At 42.1% G+C, this 21,633-nt stretch overlaps 1 protein-coding gene across 5 annotated transcripts in view; it reads right to left on the bottom strand.

Annotated features, from left to right (window-relative positions):
* The window catches only part of HIVEP1 (human immunodeficiency virus type I enhancer binding protein 1), a 144,109-nt gene that overhangs the window by 22,062 nt on the left and 100,414 nt on the right, over nt 1–21,633 (bottom strand). For all 5 annotated transcript variants that reach the window (XM_029242170.1, XM_029242172.1, XM_029242171.1 and 2 more), the window contains exons 4-7: nt 9,405–15,373; nt 6,038–6,171; nt 5,148–5,323; nt 489–590 (exon numbers count right to left, since the gene is read on the bottom strand). In XM_029242170.1, the coding sequence (XP_029098003.1) occupies nt 489–590; nt 5,148–5,323; nt 6,038–6,171; nt 9,405–15,373 (6,381 nt within the window). The remainder of the gene's footprint in view (nt 1–488; nt 591–5,147; nt 5,324–6,037; nt 6,172–9,404; nt 15,374–21,633) is intronic.

Genomic DNA, 21,633 nt, shown 5'->3' with positions numbered 1-21,633 from the left:
CGGGGAGCCACGTTTCTGTGGGGATTGAGGGTGAGGGCTTTATAGGCAGAGAGCCGGATCAGTGTCATGTAAGCAGGAAATTCAAGCATTAGGGCAGGTGAAAGAGAGAGAGATGAGGGATAAAGGTGAAGAAGTAGGCAGGCACCAGATTATAATGGATTCTGAGGAATTAACTTGAGGCCAAGTAGCTCATATTCTATTTGGTAGAGGCAAATGGAAACCAATGGAAGACCTGGAGCAGAGGAACAGTATGATCAGACACATGCTTCAGGAAGATTAACTTAACGTCAGTGGGGATAGATGCAAAGGAAGGAAGACAAAGGGAAGGTGAGAAAACTGATTAGGGCTCTATCACATAGTATAAATAAGAGGTAATGAAAGTAGGAACTGAGCAGTATCAGTGGGAATGGAAAGAAGAGTATGGATGCAAAGAAAAAAAAGAGTACATTGTAAATAGCATTTATGAAAAATATGGAATAAAGCCTTACCTGATTCTTCTGTATCTTGTTCATCTATTAAACCTACTGAGACGCCTAAATCCACACATTTCTTGCTATGTGTCTTGGACTTCATGTGTTTTGTCAGATTTCCTTAAGGGAAAAGAATGTTTACTAAGCTTACATAGTATTATTTTGCTATTGCATTTGTCAACACTGGCAAATTCCATTCCTATTTCAAGTGAAAGTACAGATTGTGGTTATACAATTCCAATGACTAAAATTTGCTCAAAAAAATAATACTGGTATCTATAGGCTGTAATAACCTTGTTATTAGTAATAATCTCTCTCTCTTTCAAATCTGCCTCCTCAACTTTGATAATGTCTACTTTTGCCTATGGTTACTATTCTCTAGTCCCTATTTATTCCTTAGAACATTTTATATACATTTAAAGTCCCTTTCAGATTGCACTATGATCTGTGGTTTCTGAGTTCTCCACCAGTTGTGTGCGCTGGCTTTCCCTCATAGTACTTTATTTCCTTGCACATTTTTTAGTTTTTATTGTAAACTTATCTTCAGCAAGATTGGTTTCCATGGAGTCTTAAGTACCCTGGGTTGTAGACACATCTCTATGGGTCAGCCTTCCAATTGCTTCTGCCTGGGACCTTAACAGTTCCATTACACTAATCCTGGATCAGTTTGTGAGGTTCTTTTGGCATGGCACAGGTATAGGGTTTTGCTTTTTAGCAGGTAGCTTTTCCCCCACATGGTCCAAAGTCACTGGACAGGAGAGCCATGCTTATTTCAGAGGTCTCAGATGCTATTCCAGGACCAGCATTAAACCCCAGGCCCGTGGGCATATATCTGGCAGCATTAAATCCCAGGCCTGTGGGCATGTATCTGGCTTGATGTCCCTATGGACTTTTTTTTTTTTAATATCTGTTCACCATGCTAGTTTGGAGTTTCCTTATTTTTGGTGGCTGGGAGTCTTTCTTTCTAAATTTCAAGCTTGGCCATCTATTTAAAACTACAGTTGGTTGTTGTACTATAAATAGTATTTCTGTGTGTTTGGAACAAGAGAAAGAATTTCCTACATTAATTTTACTTCACCATACTGACTACAAGTCTCATAATAGTATCCCTAGAGGTGTGTTTCCTCTGGCAGCTGGTGTCCACCTCTGGAAGTATCGCCAGATTAACTGGGAACCATTGGGCGTGCTGGCCCCAAGTGATCATTAACGCAGGGGGAGAGCTCAAATTCTCTTGAGGATACCAAGCAGCTTGAGTAGATAATGCCACACACACAAAATTGCCAAGAAGGGAAAATTGTCTCTTTCGAAAATAAAATCTAAATGCTGAGTTTGGCGAGCAGGGCAAATTAGTATTTCAGAATAAACCTTCAGCAGAGCTAAAAATGTTTGAATCATTGGTCCAGATTTGAGTCTGCAGTAGCTGAAAGACCTGCAAAATTGCACTATTTATAGAGCCTCACCTTCACTAAAATTGCACTAAGCCCGTGGGACTGGTCACACCCGTTTAGGCCAATTCTTGCACTAGTTAGTATGCACAGCATCCCAGAGCTTAGCACTTAAGGGGTTCAAGTGCAAGAGAGGGCCCGGACCAGATAATGTCTAAGATCTAGCAAACCTTGACCTCTGTGATTCTACAGATAACGCCCGGCTTAAATGACTTGGCCGTGTCTGACATTTACCTTAAATACACTTTAAAAATAAAATATGAAGCAAATATGGCAAATTATTAACAATTATTAAAACGTGATGGGCATACTGGTGTTCATTATGCAAATATCTACTCTTCTGTATGCTTCAAAATTTTCACATTAGAAGTTGTGAAAAATAGTTTTCCCATCTTATTGTAGCTGAAATTTCCACTTATTAGTCAAAACACTTTCTAGTATGATGACAATATTATAAACCAAATCACAAGGTCCACTAATAGTGCTTTCAAAATGCTTTTGTTCCCTAAACAGACAGCCATGGAGGTCACTTGCTTTCTGAGAAGTTAATGTATAATTGTAACTAGGCAAATTTGGGAATATGAGTTTTTAATAAGCATATTTTCTCATAACTTGAGCTATTACTTATTATTAACCAACTTCTTAAATAATTTAAAATGAAACAATTTGCATTTCAATATGCAAAATATGTACATTCAAATGCAAATATCCCCTAGCAAGGCTGTGCATTAACTTAACAGATAAATTTTTCAACAGACTTAATAAACATTAATATAAATCCTCTGGAAAGCATGAAAGATTTTGTTTCTGGGTTCCTATAGCTATATATAAAGTCCAGCTTTCTGTGATATAAATGGAACTAAATCCTGCAGAGATGCAAGCTCACTGACGGAGCTGCCTGACCTTTAAAGCAGAATAGTGAAAACAAATCAATTAAAATTATTTTGAAAATGCATTCATAAAATAAACCGAGAGGACAAATGATGAAGTACAGATTTACGAGCATTACCATCAGAAGCATCAATTTCTAGGAGGGCAGATCATTCCTTCGATAGTACCATGCTATCTTTGCATACTCCTATTTATATAGCATGCCATTACATCACTATTACCTTCTGTTAATAACCAGACACACTCAAGAATGGGACAACAAAGTAAATCAGAGTAGGGCAAAATTTACAGCCTAATCTAAAAACAAGTCTTTTATTATTTAGCTACCTTTACAAGGTACTATGGAATCTGTTTGACATATATTCATAAAAGGTAGACTTCTACAAGGAAGCGACCATAAAAAAGAGAACTGCCATGCCGAGAATAGGGAAATACTGAATTTCTAATATTTTCTTCACCAGTCTGCTTAGCTAGGGTAGCTTTCTTCAAATAAATATTTATCACATAATTCCGATGAATTATCTGACAAACAAAAAAGTTAATGTAAATTCAGGTATCCAGCATATTTGAGAAATGAAAGACATGAAAACTGCTAACATACACTGCTCACTCTTCAAAGATCATTATGCCCTGTCCACCATTTAACAAACATTTATCTAATATTTTACATGATGTTGGCTTGAGTTATTTCATTAGGATTAATACTTGATGATTCATAATATTTTTCTTTGCCAAGAAATCTCTGTAGTTTCATTTGTTTTCCACATCAAAGTTTTCCTTCCTTTCTTTGCCCTTACTTTATAAAATTTCCTGATTCCTTTTCCTCCTTCTTTTGAGAAACACCCAATTCACATTATACCTGGATCCTCTTTTATTTGGTTTGGTAACATCATTCTGTAACTGGTAATGTTTTATTTGTAATATTGGCTTATTACTGGTCTCCTGGTCTCACACTGGAAATTATTCAACAGACGGATGATTCTTAATCATAGGATCAACACCAGTGTAAAAGCAGTAAGTTGGGTTAAAAGATCAAAGCACTTAATCCTATCAAAGCCTTCACACAAGATCAGGAAAGTCATCCTGAAATGCACCCTCCGTTTCCAGAAGAAGGTTCTATACCACAACCTAAGAATGACAGAATTAGGGTCCCTTCTGACTTACGATTTCTTGAAACTTTAGAAATATTCAAGGCTACCTGAAGAACAGTTTTGTTATTTCCCCCATCATTCTTGTTTCAGATTTTACTGGCATTTAAGGAGAGCTAATTTGAAGCTATTTAGTTGCTACATACTCTTTAAATGCCAATAAATACTGGCCAAAATATAGAATAAATTTTGCTAAAGAGTTGATCAATTTTTAAAACAAAAACTGCAAAGACAACCAATATAATCAGAAAAAAAAGCAAATGTTAACTGAAAAGGTATAAAAATAATGTAGTTCTATAAAAAAATATTGATTAAATATTTTTCACAGATTTTGTCCTTTCAGACAAATAATTTTATGATTATATTGCTTTGTATTTGCGAGATTCTTACTTTCTAAAGGGTGGTATATGAAATTAAAGTCTCAAGCAAGAAACGTTTGTATAATGATTCATAAACAAGGAACCTAATGGAGAAAGCAAACATTTTATGATAGTGTATTTATTCATTATATGTCACAGGAAATTTGTAGAGTAAAAATACCTTAACTATAATAAAGGCTTACAATTTAAATAAAAACATATAAAGAATACAGAAATGGTACTAAATATAATTTTAATTACTAGTTCTGAGTTCCACAAACATTAAATAGTACAAAATTTAGAAATCTTTTGAAGCTGATATTCAACAGTACTTCAGTAAAAGAGCTTCATGGGAAAGAAAAAGAAATGGCTATGCGTGAGTAAAATTAGATAATAAAACATGAATGTAATCAGTATAACTTTACTGCAGTTATTATTTTAATTTTTTCTTTAATCTTTTAGCACTGAAATGCGTCTACAATGTGATCGTGAAAATTTCTTTTTTCTTCTTTAGCTCCAAAGTAAGTATTTTTGAAAACGTGTTAGTCATCATGTTATACAACTCTAATTTGGGAAGTAAAAGAAAAAAGGGCAGCTGCTCCTTTTCAAATGTCATATTTATTACGTACATTCTAAAAGTGTGTAATTAAAAACTTTTTCTCAAGAGGTCTAGAAATATATAAAGAGATATAAGACTACGATGTTGGCAAGATGTAATTTATATTATTCTATTTAAGCTACTGCATCCTTGGTCAAGGAATATGTAAAGCTGGGTCTTGGCTCTACTAACTCAATGCATATAATAAAGGACCATGAAGCGATGTCATCTCATACCTTTAGTCTTAAAGGAGAAGTTACAGTAAGTGCAGTGGTAGGGGCGGACATCTGTATGGGTTCGTATGTGTTTCTTTAACATACTAGGTTTCTTACAACGGATTCCGCATTCTTCACAAATGTACTTTCCTCTTCCCCTGCCTCGGACATATACATACTCTTCATTTGATTTGTATCTAATTTAAAGAAAAGGAAAATGAATAGGGCAACTGGATACTATGTCTTTGAGAAAATACTGATGATTGAAATTCAACCTAAAAAATAAAACAAGGCACAATTTTTACACTCAATAAATATAAATGTTATGCACATGTAAGTAACAGAGTATTCCAGCTTTTCACATCAACACAATATTCTAATAGCTACTTCTTATCAAACAACTTTATTCAATACCGGGTTTAATTTTAAAATAGCTCCTCTAAGTGACTGCTCTAAAAGTTTTCTTTATTGTTAAATTCAATCACAGCTACAAGTACTGAAATATTTCTGAGTTTCATTTTAACTACAGTTGGCTTTTACAATTTTTCTCACAACCAAATTCACAGAAGACATCAAACAGGCAATGATTCGTCTCTTTTAGAGCAGATTTTTTCAGTTCACTCCTTACTATGAATCAACGTGAAACCCAGGGTTCACTCTGAAAACTCAGCGCTCAGCTGCCTCCTAGAACCGACAGTGTTTTCTAAATGGTCGTCATTTTCTTGATCAAAATGGCATTAGTTAACATAATACCTAACATGTATTTTGCCATGAAGATTCTGTTAGTAAGCTGAGAAACCTTGCAACGTTTATATAAAATCGGCACTGGTAAGTGTTCATTCACATGAAAGCAAATGTACATTTAAAAAGTAAGTTTAAATGTACATTTAAGAAGGAAAAGTTGTACTTGCCCTCCATCAAATATTTTAATTCTTCTTGGTTCACTTTTGATTAAGGAATTTTCTTTATCTTGCTCACTGTTAATTTCAGAGGCATCTTTATTGCTGAATTCAACTACTGTGGACTTTTGATTACCTAATGCTCTCTGAAAGGGAAAAAAAAAAGAGAGAGAGACACTAATTTAATAAAACTGAAAACACAAACATGCTAGTGTTTCACTTGGAAATTAAAACATGGCAGAGCACAATGCATGCGGTTAGCTTAATGGAAGGCATTTCAAGGACGTAACAGCTTTAAAGGTCATTGCTTTATCTCCTCCTTTATCTGTCTGAATCACAGCAAACTGACACATCTCATGCTACTTTAAAATCCCACCACATTCCACTGACACCCCCAAATAAAGACTCTACAACCCTCCACCCTGGTATTCCACGAGTTTAATTTGAGGAACTTCTTTTAATAAACTAAATATTCTTTCTTATAGCTAACGAACCACTCAGACTACAGTTTAAGTATACTTGTTAAAGAGTTTATTATTTAAAGATGGAAAAGAGCTAGTTACCCCATTATGGTACAATGTCTCATACTCCTGAAAAACATGACTAACTTCCCTTCAACATCAATGCAGTGTAAAGCTAGAGCCGAAGCTCCATTTCCCAATATTTAATTTTCCCCTGTCTCCCATCATTTCAAACCATAATTACGTTTCCTCTCTATATCCTGAATATATCAAAAGTTATCAAAAGTTCCTGAATACTGATAACTGTGAATTATAGGTCAGGTCAAAAGTTAGGTCTTGGCCTGATAATACTAAAATCTCTAGAAAAAAAGTACTGAACATCAGAATAATAAACAGTGTGTGCTTTTCCTACGGAAACTCTGTAGTGACGCGACCTTATGATTTTATACAACCGCACTATTTACAACCTCTTTTCTCACTCCCCAGCCTACTCTGCTCTCACCTATCCTTGTGAGGCAGCCAGCACTGGTGGATCACATCCCAGTGAGGAAGGACACGCGTAGGGTTAAGTCACTTGTCCAACGTCAAGTGTTAACGGCAAGAGCTCAGACTCCAGTCCTCTGGCCAAGCCCAACACAAGGCACAACTTTTCTGATCAAGGTCCTCTTTGTTACAAACTTCCTTTAAAAATTACACCACCAAGTAGAAAGCTATCACACTGCGATGACATAACAACAGTAAGTGACAAGAGAGTATGTGCATCACGGACCCAGGGGCCTGTGCGGCCTCGGGAAGAATCCCCTGGGAAGGCCCTGTCCTTACAAACCCAGGCGTAAAGAAAAGCTGCTGGCCTGAGTGTCTCAAAAAGGTGGTGTGAAGAGGTAATGACACTGACCCTGACATGTACAAGTGCAACTGTCTCCTCTTTTTCTGGCAAACACATCAGGTTTGGAATACACACATACCTTTCCTTGACATTATACCTCTAACAGTAATCCTATTTCTTACCTTCTTCTCAGTACCAAATTCCCACTTATCTTTTGCTCACTTTCTTGCTATCAAATCTGACTTCTATTCACCAACAAGCTAAATGCCAAAATATTTACTACTTCCTTAGTTTATATGTTTGACCGCTCTATATACACTGTATGTTGTTGACACCTTGCTTCTCTTAGAAATGCTTTCACTTTACCATCGACCTGTTCTCTTCCATTTTGAATTATAAATACATGCACATTTGCGTTGTGAGTTAATAGTCAACCCAGTACCGAGTCCTCCACGGCCACTTGCCCATATAACTCACGTCTCTGGGACATTAGAACCCTTCAGTCCAGAAACCATGTTAGTCTTCATCTTTGTTTGGCCTCTTGGCTTGAACTACTCTCTTTAAAATATCTTCTTCCTTGATCTGTGTGATACCACTTTCTCGTAGTCCCCCTCCTTCCTTTATGAACAATCTCTCTCATCTCCTATGTGGACTTTCTTCATCCACTCAAGCCTTTGAGTAGTAGGGATCTCGGGATCCATTCCAGGCCCTTCTCTCTAAAGGCCTCATTAATCGCACCTATGCACTGAACGATCTCTACACCTTCCGCCCGGAGCTCTCTCCCAGCTCCAAATCCAGATGTGCATTCCCCAAGGCATTTCTACCAAGGCACTTGGTACTGAAGGAGAGCCACTTTTCATAGGCACTTCAGGGACATACATACATGAAGTGCTGTTTAAATTCTCACGCTCAAGTCTCATTTTCCATCTGACTTAGTAGACGTAGAGTCTGAGCATTTAAAAATTAAATTCTGAATGGTTCGGATGCACCCTCCTCCACTGAGAAAGCATCAAAGGCTCTCTACCACCATGCCTATTCTTTGGTCTTTATCTACATTTCCAACTTCAAATTACGTCAGTGTTTCAAACTTCCAACACCTTCTAGCCATGTTGGACTCCTCGGGGCTCTTTAAATGAACTAAGTTCATTCTCACTTCCACATCACTTGGCAGACTATTAAAATTTCTCACTCTTGTTTGCCTGAAAAAAAAAAAAATCCCTATTTTTTTTTTTTTTTCCTTTTTTAAAGACTCAGCTGAAGTATCACCACTTTTGGAATATCTTCCTTGTAACCACACCTCCTGCTCAAGCTACTGGCAGTGTTAGAGACTTCCTTCTTTTATTAAAGTTGTAAGCACTTCTATTACAATACTGATACTGTGATATTTTCTTATTGATAAATAAATATTTATGAGCCTGTATTATGTGCTTGTGAGCCTATAGAGATCAAGAACTTAATCTATAATTCTGAATGTCCAGAGTCCAACCTAATACCCTTATCTATTTATTCTTAATCATTTAAGTGATTTTCCCCATTTCATAAAGCCAACAACTCTAATTATAGTTTTATTCCACAAATAACCCCAAATCATCGTTTTACGACCTTACTGTACAAATCCTGACCAAACCAACTTAATTATCAAGTGTACAGTCACTCTGTGAATCTTCTCTCTAGTACTAAGACGATTCTCAGAGCTACACAGGAAGAGGGCTGGGATCAGCACGGTGAGGGGAGAGTGGTCAGATTTGCATAAAACAAGGATGAATGGGTCTCTGCTTATATTTTTAAATGAAATAGAACAATCTCTAATATTCACACCTCTGTTCCCCTTCATTAGCAGGGATAAAGCATAAACATAATCTTCTCTCACCTAACAAGAAAATCAAACCTTAGAGGACTCTGGGTAATCTTTATCAGTATAACTCCCTGGGTAAACTTATCACTCTTTCTTTCAAGTAACTGTACACTTCGAAAGCCCAATTTGTCATTCAAAATTAAAATACAACCTCCAATCGAAATCTTTAAAGGCATCCAGACATGTTGGAACTAACTTGCACAGACTAGTTTTCAAGATAAATGATATTTCAAGTACCTTGCTTAAGCTGCTTTTCCATTTGCTTGAATAGACCAATAAATCTGACTTGAAATGGGTCGTTATTGCTTGACAATATAGAGATTTTCCAGTCTTCTGTTTTGAGTTCAGGAGAGAAAGAGCCACTTTGGTAGGCAAGCTGAGTGGATTTGGATCACTGGCGTTCACGGTCCAATCGGTGTAGGCCGAAGTTTTTTGGTCGTTCTGCGGCAGGTGCAGGGCCTTCTGCCTCAACAGGTAACACCACGTGAAGCTGGTTGCAGTCTTCAGGCTGGGGAAGGACGGCTGCTGTGTGTCACTGGCTTTACATGCGGAAGGAGTGGTGGCTGCTGACGGACTCTGTTCTTGGATGTTCGCTTCGTCGCCTGGATTTTTAACCCCTGGTGACTTCCTTTCTTGGTTATTGTCTACATGTTCCGAAGAAGAAATGTGAGTTTTCTCTGCAGGGACAGCTAAATTTCTAACTGTCAGAGTCAGCGATGTGGCCGACGGGATGCTTTCAAATTCCTGCAATTCTTTTACAGGTTCTATAACCACAGGCTCGGAGTGTCCTGATGACAACTTATCAGCTGGTGAAACATCAGTCAAACGCAGAGCCTCGCTACTAACTTCAGGGTGAGAAAAAATATCCTGTTCCAATATCACAGCTTCAAGGGGCTCCGTAGTACAAACCTGCCTCACCAGAACTGGCTTCTTCTGTTTACTAACTTCATGAGCTCTTGAACTCAATGCTTCCAACTGTCTAGTATCTGTTGCACAAACAGCTCCATTTTCATCCTTGGCTCGCTTCTGATGCTTTTCCATGGCAATGTCTAAACTATTTGCTGGGGACAGCATTCTTTTACTTGAAGCTGAAGATTCTTGCTGGGGGGAAAGTCTACCAACAGACATTTTCTGAGTTACAGGCAAGGATTCTGATGGAGACGAATTTTGGCCCATCTCTGAAATAACGTTCTCGCAGACAAGTTCTCCCTCTGGGTTTGGCAAAGCATTCCGGTGATCGTATTGCGACTTTGGCACGGAATTTTGTTCTTCGCTGATTGGCACCATACTATGATTAGCCTGGCCAATCGGCTGACTGGATAGATCTTGGGTCACTAGGATCTGCGGCAGAGCTGTGGCTGTGGTGAAACAGTACGCTGGGACCCGACTCTGCAGATGCAAGGGCAGCGCAAAGGATGCTGGCACCTTCGGCACCTGACTGCCGAGAGGCCCGACCTGCAGTGGTGGCAGAGGACACGAATTAGACGTGGCTTCTACTAACTTGGCTGGTAATGTCAACGAGGTCGCACGATGGTTGGCCCCAGCTGGGTCTGAAAGAACTTGCTTTGGCAGAGGATGTACAGCGTTAGAAGTGCAAGGCTGGGTCGAAGGGACCACCTGACACTGAAGTTGGTACTTGGGAGCAAAGCAATCCTCACTTTTAGAAGATACATGTCCACCGGGGCTTGCATCTGCTTTGACACTCTGCGTAGACACCTGCAGAGACATCTGTGTGTCTGGGAGGCTAAGGGGCAAGTGGATTTGATTTAACAAATGGATACCAAGAAGCTGTTGAACAGGAAAGATGTTTGGAGAGTTGGAACTTGAAGTTTCTGCTCGCAGATCCTTAATCTGAGCCTGGGAGTCCAAAGTATTTGCAGGAAACTCAGGTGAAGGTGCATGAGTGAGCTGAGGCCCCTGAAATGGCACTGTGTTCACACCAGGGCGAGCGATAGTTTGGAAAGAGGATGGGTTCCCAGGAGATAGATGACCCTCCGGAGTGATGTTTAAAGAGATCTGCCGTATCAGTGGGCCTCTCCGTCTTTCCAAGAGAGGCACGTGCCCGGCGACCCCCATGCCAGAAGGGGATGTCGGAGGCTGCAATTCAGCAAGCGGTATTGGCTGAGGTGGAGTAATGCTTCCACAGTCGAATGATTTACTTCTGAAATCAGAGACCTCCATCGACATTTGCAGGCAGTGAATCTGTTCCGATGCAGCGCGCCTCATTTCCCGGTGACTCCCAGGAACGTTCAGGGTATTAGAGCCAGGTGGAATCATGAGAAACTCCGCTTTATTCGGAAAATCGATTTTGGGGGAGGCCTCAGTCTTAGAAACATCCTCTACGTCTAAGGAAGCAGAGAAACTCGAAGTGTGAGATAAACTGCTCTCCCTGCTTAGACTCCTGGAGAGAGTGGAGTCCAAGCTTGACTCGGTTGAGGAGTGCTCGATCTCGGCAAGACGGAGCCTCTTCTTTTTGGGCGGCAGTTTCTCTGTTGGCAGTTTGGACAAGGTTTCGCTCCGCTGAGGCCAACTGAACTTCTCAGACTTCTCCTGATCGTGGCCTTGGCCTTCCGGGTCCCGATCTGGCTCTTCTGTGACCAGGATTTCTGGGACTTGGATGTTCTGCTGCCGAACGAGTCTTGAGGGCTGTCCTAACACGTGTCGCTCACCTGAGATCTTTCTGGAACCTTCCTGAAGTTCCCCTCTCAGAGCATCGGACAGTGCAGGCTCGGCGGGCTGAGACGTGTTCCGGGGCAGGCGGCCTTCCTCTTGGGAAATCCCTCTTATGTGCAGAGACCCGGGCTTCCCTGTTCTCAGCTCCTGGAAAGAAATGGGGGAAGCGCCTTCACAAGACTCCAGCTTGTCAAGCACACCGGGTCTGCCCAGCGAGTTTGTGTGCTGGATGACGGAGATGCCGGCCCCGTGTCTCTTGGGCTCTGTCCTGTCCTGGGCAGCCGAGCTCACCTGCTCTTCCACGACGGAGGACGGCTTCGGGTCCGGGGGCTGTTCGGGGCCTCTGGCCACGAGCTGAATCGGGGAGCTTTGCAGCTGGATATTTCTAGGCGGCTGGTCACCAGTTATGGCAACGTTCTGCTGAGACAAACTGGGAACCGAGCCCCTCACGCTCTGAAACCGGAGGCCCTCGGAGCTCTGGGGAGATGCTCCACTTTCGTTTTGCTGAAGTTCGTCGTCATCTCCGACGCTTTTCATTTTCCTCCTTTTTCGTATCTGGGGCGTCTGCTCCCAGACCCCGGTGGCACTGGCGACCCTGTAGTGCAGAATGGGAGGCTGTGCGCCGCTGGGCACCAGGCTGTGCTCGGGGTCCCTCAGAGCTACCTTGGTTTTGGGTCCGTGCAACTCTGAACAGTAAAATTTCTTATGGTTTTCAAAATTTTCCAGTTTCCTATACCTGTTTCTACAGGTCTCACACTCAAACATGGTCCCTCGCCCCTGATGAGGCTTCTTCTTTTCCAAGTGTGAACCCGGGGCCGGGGGCTTGCTTCTTGCTGCTGCGGTCTCACCAGCGGGGCTGCCTCCGTGATGGCTCTCGTCCAAGGACTGCCCGGCACCGAGAACATGATTTTCATTTGCTGAAGAGTCTTCTACTGCTGCTTGTCTGACAAGAGTGCGGGGATGTCCATTTTGGGGCACAGAAGTGTTAGGTCCTGGTACAAAGACATCGTCGTAGAAAGCACCAATTTTGTCGTCAAAGGACTGACTTCCTCTCAGTGGGTGTGGGGGAGGGATGATGCTCGCAGGTACTGCTGAGTACCCTGTGGTAGGCATAGAATTACTTCTGGTGATGGGCAGACAGTCGAGGGAAGGTACAGACAGAAGAAACACTTGCTTTGATTTCTCTGTGGGAGTGAAAGGGGACTTTGGTATATCAGAGCTTGAACTTGTTCTCCGTCCCATTGGTTTTAAATCAAACTGGAAAGAATCCTTAAATATGTACGATTTGGGGGAATCGATGCTTCCCCGTCGTGAGAGAGAGGTTCTCCGTGGCTTTACACTATCCAGTTGCTTGTCATCTACCAAGGCTTCGTTGTCTGAGATAAGCTTTGATATCCGTTCCTCAAGCGTTTTTGTCGCCAAAGGTGGGCGCATCTGACCTGGGAGGAGTGACGCTTTTTCACCTGCTGGAAGAGCCGAAGCTGCTGGTGTGTTGACACGAGGTGCAGAAGACCCATTATTCTTGTTAGAGTCCTGCTCTGGGGTGGGTAACGTTCTGGCAAAGGGGGTGGGTGGACTCACTGTTTGGTCGGCACTTTCAGAACGTGAAAAGTAACCCGAATCCGTACTTCCTAAACTGCGAGGACTCAGGAGAAGTTTTCCTTGCTGCTCTCGGGAGTAATCGGTGGCCTGCTGCCTTTGCAGCTGGGCATGTACCGTTCCCACGTGAGATTCCTGTTTTCCCTCGGGCTGACTCACATCGCCCTTCTCATGGGACTTGTCATCCATCTCCAGGGAGCACGCCCAGGCTGAGTGGGACAGTATACCGGTTACCTGAAGGTCTTTCTGTTTCTGTGCACTAGGAGGTTCAGGCTTGGAATCCGTAACCTTCGGGCTGTCAGCTCTCAAAGGGGACACACTGATGGGGTGGACCACAACCTTTGGTAACTCTGTCACAGCCTGTGGTTCTGAAGATCTGTCCTGTAGTGAAAAGTCACCTACCACAGGATCTGGATTGCTTGGAATGGAACCCAATTTAGGTAAAGCTTCCGAGCTGGATACCATTTTCATTATCTGCACGGGCTGCAGGTCCATGGAGCCCGGGTCGCTCTGCCTGCCATCAGCAGCGCCCTCCTCTTCGCTCTCCCCACTATCTTCCACATCCGAATGGATACTGAGTGCTTTGGGGGACTCGTGAGACATGAACAAGCCGCCAGCATCTGGCTGCAAGACGAGACCCAGTTTGATAGTATGTGCATGGGATTTTTTGTGCTTGTAGAGGTTACTTTTAGTCTTAAATGAAAACCCGCAGGTCACGCAGGGATAGGGTCGCTCTCCAGTGTGGGAGCGGATGTGCTTTAAAAGCACACTGGGCTTTGCACAGGCTCGATTGCAATACTCACAGATGTATTTTCCTTGTTTTTTTGGCTTCTGATCTTTCAGAAGAAGATTGCACATTTGTTCCATGCTGCGATTAACAACAGAGGCGACAGGAGTTGAGCTGTAAATTGGCGTGGGGGGTGACCGCGCGGAAAGGGCGGGGCTCACTGACAGCGGCAAGGCAGCATCCACTTGCTGGTTTGGAGGAGAAACCTGAGTTCTACTGGAGGGTGAGGTCACACCTACGGATGACGTCACTGCTGCGTTACAGACGTGTTCAAGCTGGGCGTTCTCCTGATTCTGCAGACTCGTGAGTGATCTGGCGAAACCCGAACACGCTGGAAGCTGCTGATTTTGTTGGCCAGGTTTAGAAACAGAGTGTTCGCGTGGATTATACGAAGGAGAAACAGCCTGAAGTGCCGCTTGGTCGTTCTTCTGAGTGGCAGACACGTGCCCGGCGTATGAGGTCCGAGGAGGCGGCTGTGATTGGGCAGCCGGTTCTTGCGGGGTCGGATCGGGGGCATCCATTGGGCTGTTGTTCAGGTGAGAAGGGGGTCGTACAGTTTTATTTGGTCTCAGTTTTTCGCTCTTAACCGCACAAGAGGAGCCCTTTTGCGACAAGGTGCTCAGTTCTGGCTCCATGGCCTTCAGTAAGACATCGAACGCGGTGTTTGCATACGAGGAGGGTGGGGGGCTGCAGTGAGAGGAGATACATTCACGGTGGTCAGTCCTGCTTTTACTGGACAGAGAACTGGAGTCACATTTTCCCTCGGGGACACTGGGCTTGGGGGGGTCAGAGCCTTCCGACCTCCACCGGCGTGGCTCGGATGGGTGCTGCAGAAACGAGGGCTTCTTCGGGGAGACAGACTCTTGCAATTTAGAGGCCTCGGCAATTATCCCAGGGGTTTCTCCATTGTGTTTGGTAAACTGCTTCCCATTTTTTACAGGACTGTGATTCTGCTTCTTGTGGGACTCCGCCACACTCTGAAGAATGGCAAAAGATGACTCTTCTGTATTTTGTTTGTGTTTTGCCTGAAGAGGATTTCTCAGTGGGGATTTTGGTATTTTTTTCAGGTGATTCTCGGCTACAATCTTTTTTCGTTTCACACCTTTAAGTGATTCTGAAGTTCCTTTAATACCAGCCTCTAAGATTTCTGTTCAAAGAAGAAAAAAGAAAACCAATTGGTAAAATGGTATGTACACCAACTATGATGTTTTTAGATTAACATTACGATCACAATGGTGTTATGACAACTGAAGAAGGCAATTTAAAGGAAAGCTGGTTTGGATAAAACTGCATTCCTACATTCTGGCAATATTAAGAAGGCTGGCCATCAACATCTGTTGAAACAATCATGCGAAGACCTTAGTGCACATTTCTAGAATGCTGTGTCCCGTTCTTGACCCCCTATCTCACCACAGTCCTGGAACCTGATGTTTCAAAACTAAATTATCCTCCCCCTTCACCCTTGCAGCTGAGGACCCTACACAATAGTCTTAAGAGAGCTGGCCCACAAAGAAGAAAATTCAACCTTTAATGCTGGGTATTTGTCTTATCACATTTAGTATCTTTTTTTTTTTTTTGCGGTATGTGGGCCTCTCACTGTTGTGGCCTCTCCCGTTGCGGAGCACAGGCTCCGGACGCGCAGGCCCAGCGGCCATGGCTCACGGGCCCAGCCGCTCTGTGGCATGTGGGATCTTCCCGGGCCGGGGCACGAACCCGTGTCCCCTGCATCGGCAGGCGGACTCTCAACCACTGCGCCACCAGGGAAGCCCTAGTACCTTTTAAAGCAAACTTCTCAGCAAGTTTCTACATAACAGTATTGCTCCAAAATAGGCAATACTGATATTCTTACGTGAACAAAGGTTACTATACAATAATTTTTAGACACAGATACCTCAGATGATCATGGAATATTCACTGATAGAACCGTGAAGATTTGCTAATATAGCAGTTATATCAATACACAGAAAAATATGAAAGTAAAATAATACACTTACTTGTGGTTCTTCACCAACAAGAATTTTAAAGTCCTAATGTGGTAATGGCCCTTAGTTTTAAAATAAAAATCACCATTTTAATTGAACAAAATATTCAATGGCTATGTTTCTTTGCCACTAATGATAGGTGAGTAGGTAGGCAGACAGAACTTGTAACAGGAGAGAAGAGATGAAACCGCCTCCATCTCTTGCTGTGTGGAAATAAATCACCACTTAAATGGCACCAACCACCACCATCTCTGTCAAGTATTGTAGTTTTGAGCAATAACTACTTGCCATAATTTCGTTTGTTTCGATTTGTTGGATCCTCGGGCACGTAAACAAAAATTATTCAAGCTTACATTACTTACTTGTAGAAAAGCCAAATACTCTAATTCCTCATTATTTTCAAATAGCTGTTACAATGTACCTATTAAAATTTCATATTAGACCAAAATGTCTATACCAAAATAACTGCTTTGCATTAACAGAAGAATTTACATAAAATAAAATATTCTGGTCATCTTGTGACATCAGTTTATGTGATTTCATGTATTAATTAAAAAATTGCATACTAATCCACTAAAGATACATTTACCCACCATAATCAGAAGGGCAAATAAAAGGGTGGGGGGGTGTCTCATGATGAAACTATTTGAGCTAAAGAAAAATAGAAAAAAAAGTATCATATTGTTGATACCTCTACAAAATGATGCTGAGCAAACCTTCTTTATTCTTCAACCCACTCATTTATAAAATGATGTTTCCCCAGTGGTTTCCCCTCTTCAGGATGAATGCGATAAAGTCAGTGATGTACTTTATGCCTCTCGTTAACTATACAAGAAAGCAGGCAAAACGAAAAATGATGATCAGCGTCTCGGGTGTGTAGTTTCCCTACTCACTTCCCAGGAGCTCAGAGGTGGGTTGAAACAGAAGTGAGAGCCACTAGGCTGTTAAAATAAATAGAAAAGCAGAGCCCAGCAGCCACCTGGAGGAACGGCAGTTCCCAACTCAGGCAACTGTCAGATCAGAAACACAAGAGATTTTTTTAAAATCTGCCCATGCCAAGCCCAACCACAACCCTATGCAACCAGAGCCTTGGGTGGGGTAGATAGGTTTATTTTCTTATGTTTTACATACTTTCTGTAATAAGATTTTATTTTTAGGTAAAGTTATGTGTAAAAAAAGAAAAAATTAAGCAATGGCTTACACTCCAAAGAAAAAAATGCAAAAATTCAACCCACAGCTAAAACCAGAAATACCACATTAAGTTTTTTTTTTTTTTTAAGAAGATGTTGTGGGTAGGAGTTAATTAATTAATTAATTTATTTTTGGCTGTGTTGGGTCTTCGTTTCTGTGCGAGGGCTTTCTCTAGTTGTGGCAAGCCGAAGCCACTCTTCATCGCGGTGCGCGGGCCTCTCACTATCGCGGCCTCTCTTGTTGCGGAGCACAGGCTCCAGACGCGCAGGCTCAGTAGTTGTGGCTCACGGGCCTAGTTGCTCTGCGGCATGTGGGATCTTCCCGGACCAGGGCTCGAACCCGTGTCTCCTGCATTAGCAGGCGGATTCTCAACCACTGCGCCACCAGGGAAGCCCCACATTAAGTTTTAAAGGGAACATTCTATGTATTTTTTTTGTTTTAAGAAGTACAATTCAACTTTGTACTTAAAGAAAATGAAGCTGAAGTGAAAAGGAAGGAATGATTTAAGATCCCTATTTCTTTATAGACATAATTCCTCTAAAGTTAAGAATTTGAAAAAACACATTTTAAACAGATTTTACGAACCATGTTTCAATTTTACACGAAGACGGACTCGTCTCTCTTTGATGAATGTTTATAACATTTACATTCTATTTGCATAGTTGTTTACTCTTCCTTCTCTATTTGAATTTTAAGACCTGGTGCTAATATACCATTTCTTTCCTTCAAAACTTTGCACACTCCTTTGCTTACTGGCAATGAAGCTTGTAGAGAGAAGCCTGCTGCCAGCCTGACTGGTAGTTTCTCCTCCTTGAGATGACTTGCCTTTTTTCTGCCAGCATATCTGCAAAAACCTTTATTTTCAAAGTCTAATAACATAACTAGAAGTCAGCTCAGAGTTAACCACTGTACAACGTTTCATTTTTTTCCTGGAACACAATGACCTCTAAAAGGAAATTCATTTAGTTTATTTCAGAAAATTTTTCTTTTATTATTTCTTCAAATACATTTTCTGGCCAATTGTTTTCTTTGGGGTTGGCTCTTTTACTTTACTGACATCAATTGTCTTTATGGGGCTTCCCTGGTGGCGCAGTGGTTAAGAATCCACCTGCCAATGCAGGGGACACGGGTTCGAGCTCTGGTCTGGGAAGATGCCACATGCCGCGGAGCAATTAAGCCCGCACACCTAGAGCCCAGTAGCCCCCACTCGCCGAAACTAGAGAAAGACCGCGTGCAGCAACGGAGACCCAACGTAGCCAAAAAAAAATGACCTTTGTGCAGGACCACCCTTATGATGATCTAAATCTCTTCAATCTTTTTGTTTTTCTCCTTCACTCTTTCTAGAATTATCTGAAGCTTCTTCCCTTACATCAGTAATTTGATTTTCAGGCCATTAAAGTCCTTGCTGTTTCAAATTCATTTAATAGTTGTGGACTGACGTTGCTTTGTTCTCATTTTGTTCCCTAAGTTCCACATTGCCCATATCATCTCCTTTTACTGTCTCATATTATATTCGAACTGTTGCTTTAATAAATTTATGTTCTTATTAAGTTCAATGCTTAAAAAAAAGCTTCTGTTTCTGAGGTAGTATTTCCTTTAAGGCTGAGTTTTTGGTCTGTCTTTTCACATTCTCTCTGCTTTTCTATTGCCTGAGATCATGGGGAATCACAGGGAGTGGCATTCAATGGAGAATATGTTCCCAACAGTGTTTTTCTGAGTTGTGTTCACTCTTCTAAGATTTGTTGGATCTCCTTTACCAGGGTTCACTCCCCTCGTTCAAGGGATAACGTCCATTCCATCATGGGTGGTTGGAAGGGGATGACCTTCGATGCTGGATTAGTCTCTACAGGCAAGGAGCTTGTTGTTGCTGTTGCTGCTATCAGGAGGGGAGAGGGTGGTGGAGCAAATGAGACAGATGTAAAGAGGGAAGGTACCAGGCACATTTGAGGTGAATCCCACGTTATCATTCTAGAGGTGGAATTAAGGCAAGTTGCATGTGATCGTTACTCTCCATCCCTTGGGTGGAGTGCACAGAGTGAATGGCTAAGCCTTCTGGCTAGGAATCAGAGATACAAGTCTCCTCTTGGGAACCAGTGCCCTGAAGTGTGAGGTAGCGGACCCTCGGGTCTTGGAGAATCATACACTCAGGATAGTTTTTTCAACTCAACTTAATCTTGATTAATTTCAAGCATATCAAAGCGTGACTTGAGTTATTTTCTCCCGCCCCCTCATGTACAGGGAAGAATGTAATAATCAAACATTGTGGCTACGTCGACAACATACGGTATACAGTTACCATAGGCCATGGAGCTAAGAGAGGGTATAGACCAGAATGCCTCAAAGCAGAAATACAGCCTGGGGTGGAAGATGGGAGGGGAGCAGCTCTTTGCCACCGATGCTTAGGTTTTTCATTACTTTTAAGGGCAATTTGTTACTTTGGTAGACTAACATGAAAATAAATTAAAGGAAGCAGAAAGAAAGACCGTGAGACAGTGGTGGAAGGTGTACAAGGATGACGCCTTTTTAATATGCTCACTCTCCCACCTCCCAGTGCACAGGCCTTCCCTCTGCCTCACGGTACAAACGCTGCTTTATAGTTATCACCATATGATTCCAGAGCTGCTGCTTTTTACCAACACTAGGGCTGGACATCCTTGGGGGCACGTAACCCTCTTTGTGTGAATGATGAAGCACAACCCTCTTTCCTTACACAGTGAGAATGCACACTCAGATCAGGAAGTGGGTGGGAAAGGCTCAAAATCAAGGTCGACCAGCTGCTGTAAATTATATTCTGGTCAGCATGCTACTGGAAATGGCTGACAATCAGGCAGAAATTCTGAGGCATCAACAGGTCAGAAATCCAAATAGGAATTCATTTAAAAGACACAAATCGCACTTAGAAGAGGGACCAAAATTGGCAGCATAGCCACTGTCAGAATCCCTGACTTGTCGGCCTTTATAAACAAGCCAGCTCTCCATCAAGTAGGAGGTTGAGAACAGCTTGGAGAGATTGCAGAGGCCACTTGACTGGAAAAAGGTGAATGGTTAGGGAAATAGGAGCTAAAGTATGACAAAGGATATTCTCACATTTGGATATTCTCAAGTATGGTGAACTACAGTCTAACAGTGTGTTTAAAACCCTGCCTTGACTGGAGGTGAATATCTTTTTCCAACTGACTCCAAGACACATCAGTGTGAAAAACTTCAGATCTCTCTTAGGTCTTGGGGACACAAGGACCACCTGTTTTCTAACAATTGATGGCATACTGTGTCAGAGAATCAAGAGATCAGAGGTAGGGGGACCATTTAGAAGGCCTTTCAGTCGTTCATGCAAGAGTTAAAGTGCTACCTTGAACTCATGTAGTGACAATGGGCCTCTTAGCCGATTCTCAAAGCAAGAAAGCCTGAGAAAGGTTTGCCAAAGATTCTGCTGAGGTTTCCTGTTCTCTGGGAGGACTGAGCTAGTTTGGGAGGGGGAAAAAACTCAACTCACTTTCCATTCCACCAAATCTCAAACTCAATATCCATGTGTAAAATTATAAATTGTAGCTGCAGACCCTGGATTAGAAATTTTCAACAGGAAATGGATAGGCTAATTATGGCACAGCCACTTAACATTATACATCCATTTAAAATAATTACAAAGATTACACAGCAATGTGAAAATTATGATATATTAAGTATATATGCATATTCTTTCCTTTACCTACAGAGAAGTCTGGGCTAGAGGCATAGATCTGGGAGTACGTAGTGAGTGCTGTTTTTATAAAAGTACAGAAATGATAAGCCACAGAGAATAGACAGTAGAGAGAAGTCTGGCATCAGAGGCTTGGGTAATCCCTATATTTAAGGGTGAGCTAGAAACGACAAGAAACAGGGAGTAATAAGAAACGTAAGACAAAATATGTGACAGTGAAGTGCTCAGGAAGCCAGGGTCTAGAGACTTACAAGGAGGAAGATGTGGGCAACAGTGTCAAGTATCACATTCAGATAGACAGGACGAGACACGAGGCTGCTGGGCTTGGGGGGCTGTTATCTCAGAGCAGTCGTCACTTGGTTCCAGGGGGTAAAAACCATATCACAAAACGGCAAGGAGCGAGGGAGGGCCTGGGGTAGAGCAGGGCAAGCAAATACAGACCACGCGCTGGGAATCTGGCTGTGAAGGGAGGGAGAGAGAAAGGCAGGATGCCAGTACCAGAGGAGAGGAGGTCATAGCAAGGTTTCTGTAGGATAA

Source organism: Monodon monoceros, unplaced genomic scaffold (genome assembly GCF_005190385.1).
Source record: "Monodon monoceros isolate NGI ecotype Baffin Bay Population unplaced genomic scaffold, NGI_Narwhal_1 Super_Scaffold_3, whole genome shotgun sequence".
In the NCBI taxonomy this organism is placed as follows: Eukaryota; Metazoa; Chordata; class Mammalia; order Artiodactyla; family Monodontidae; genus Monodon; species Monodon monoceros.
The sequence above is the reverse complement of the archived record's forward strand: the minus strand, read 5'-3'. Positions and strand labels throughout refer to the sequence as shown.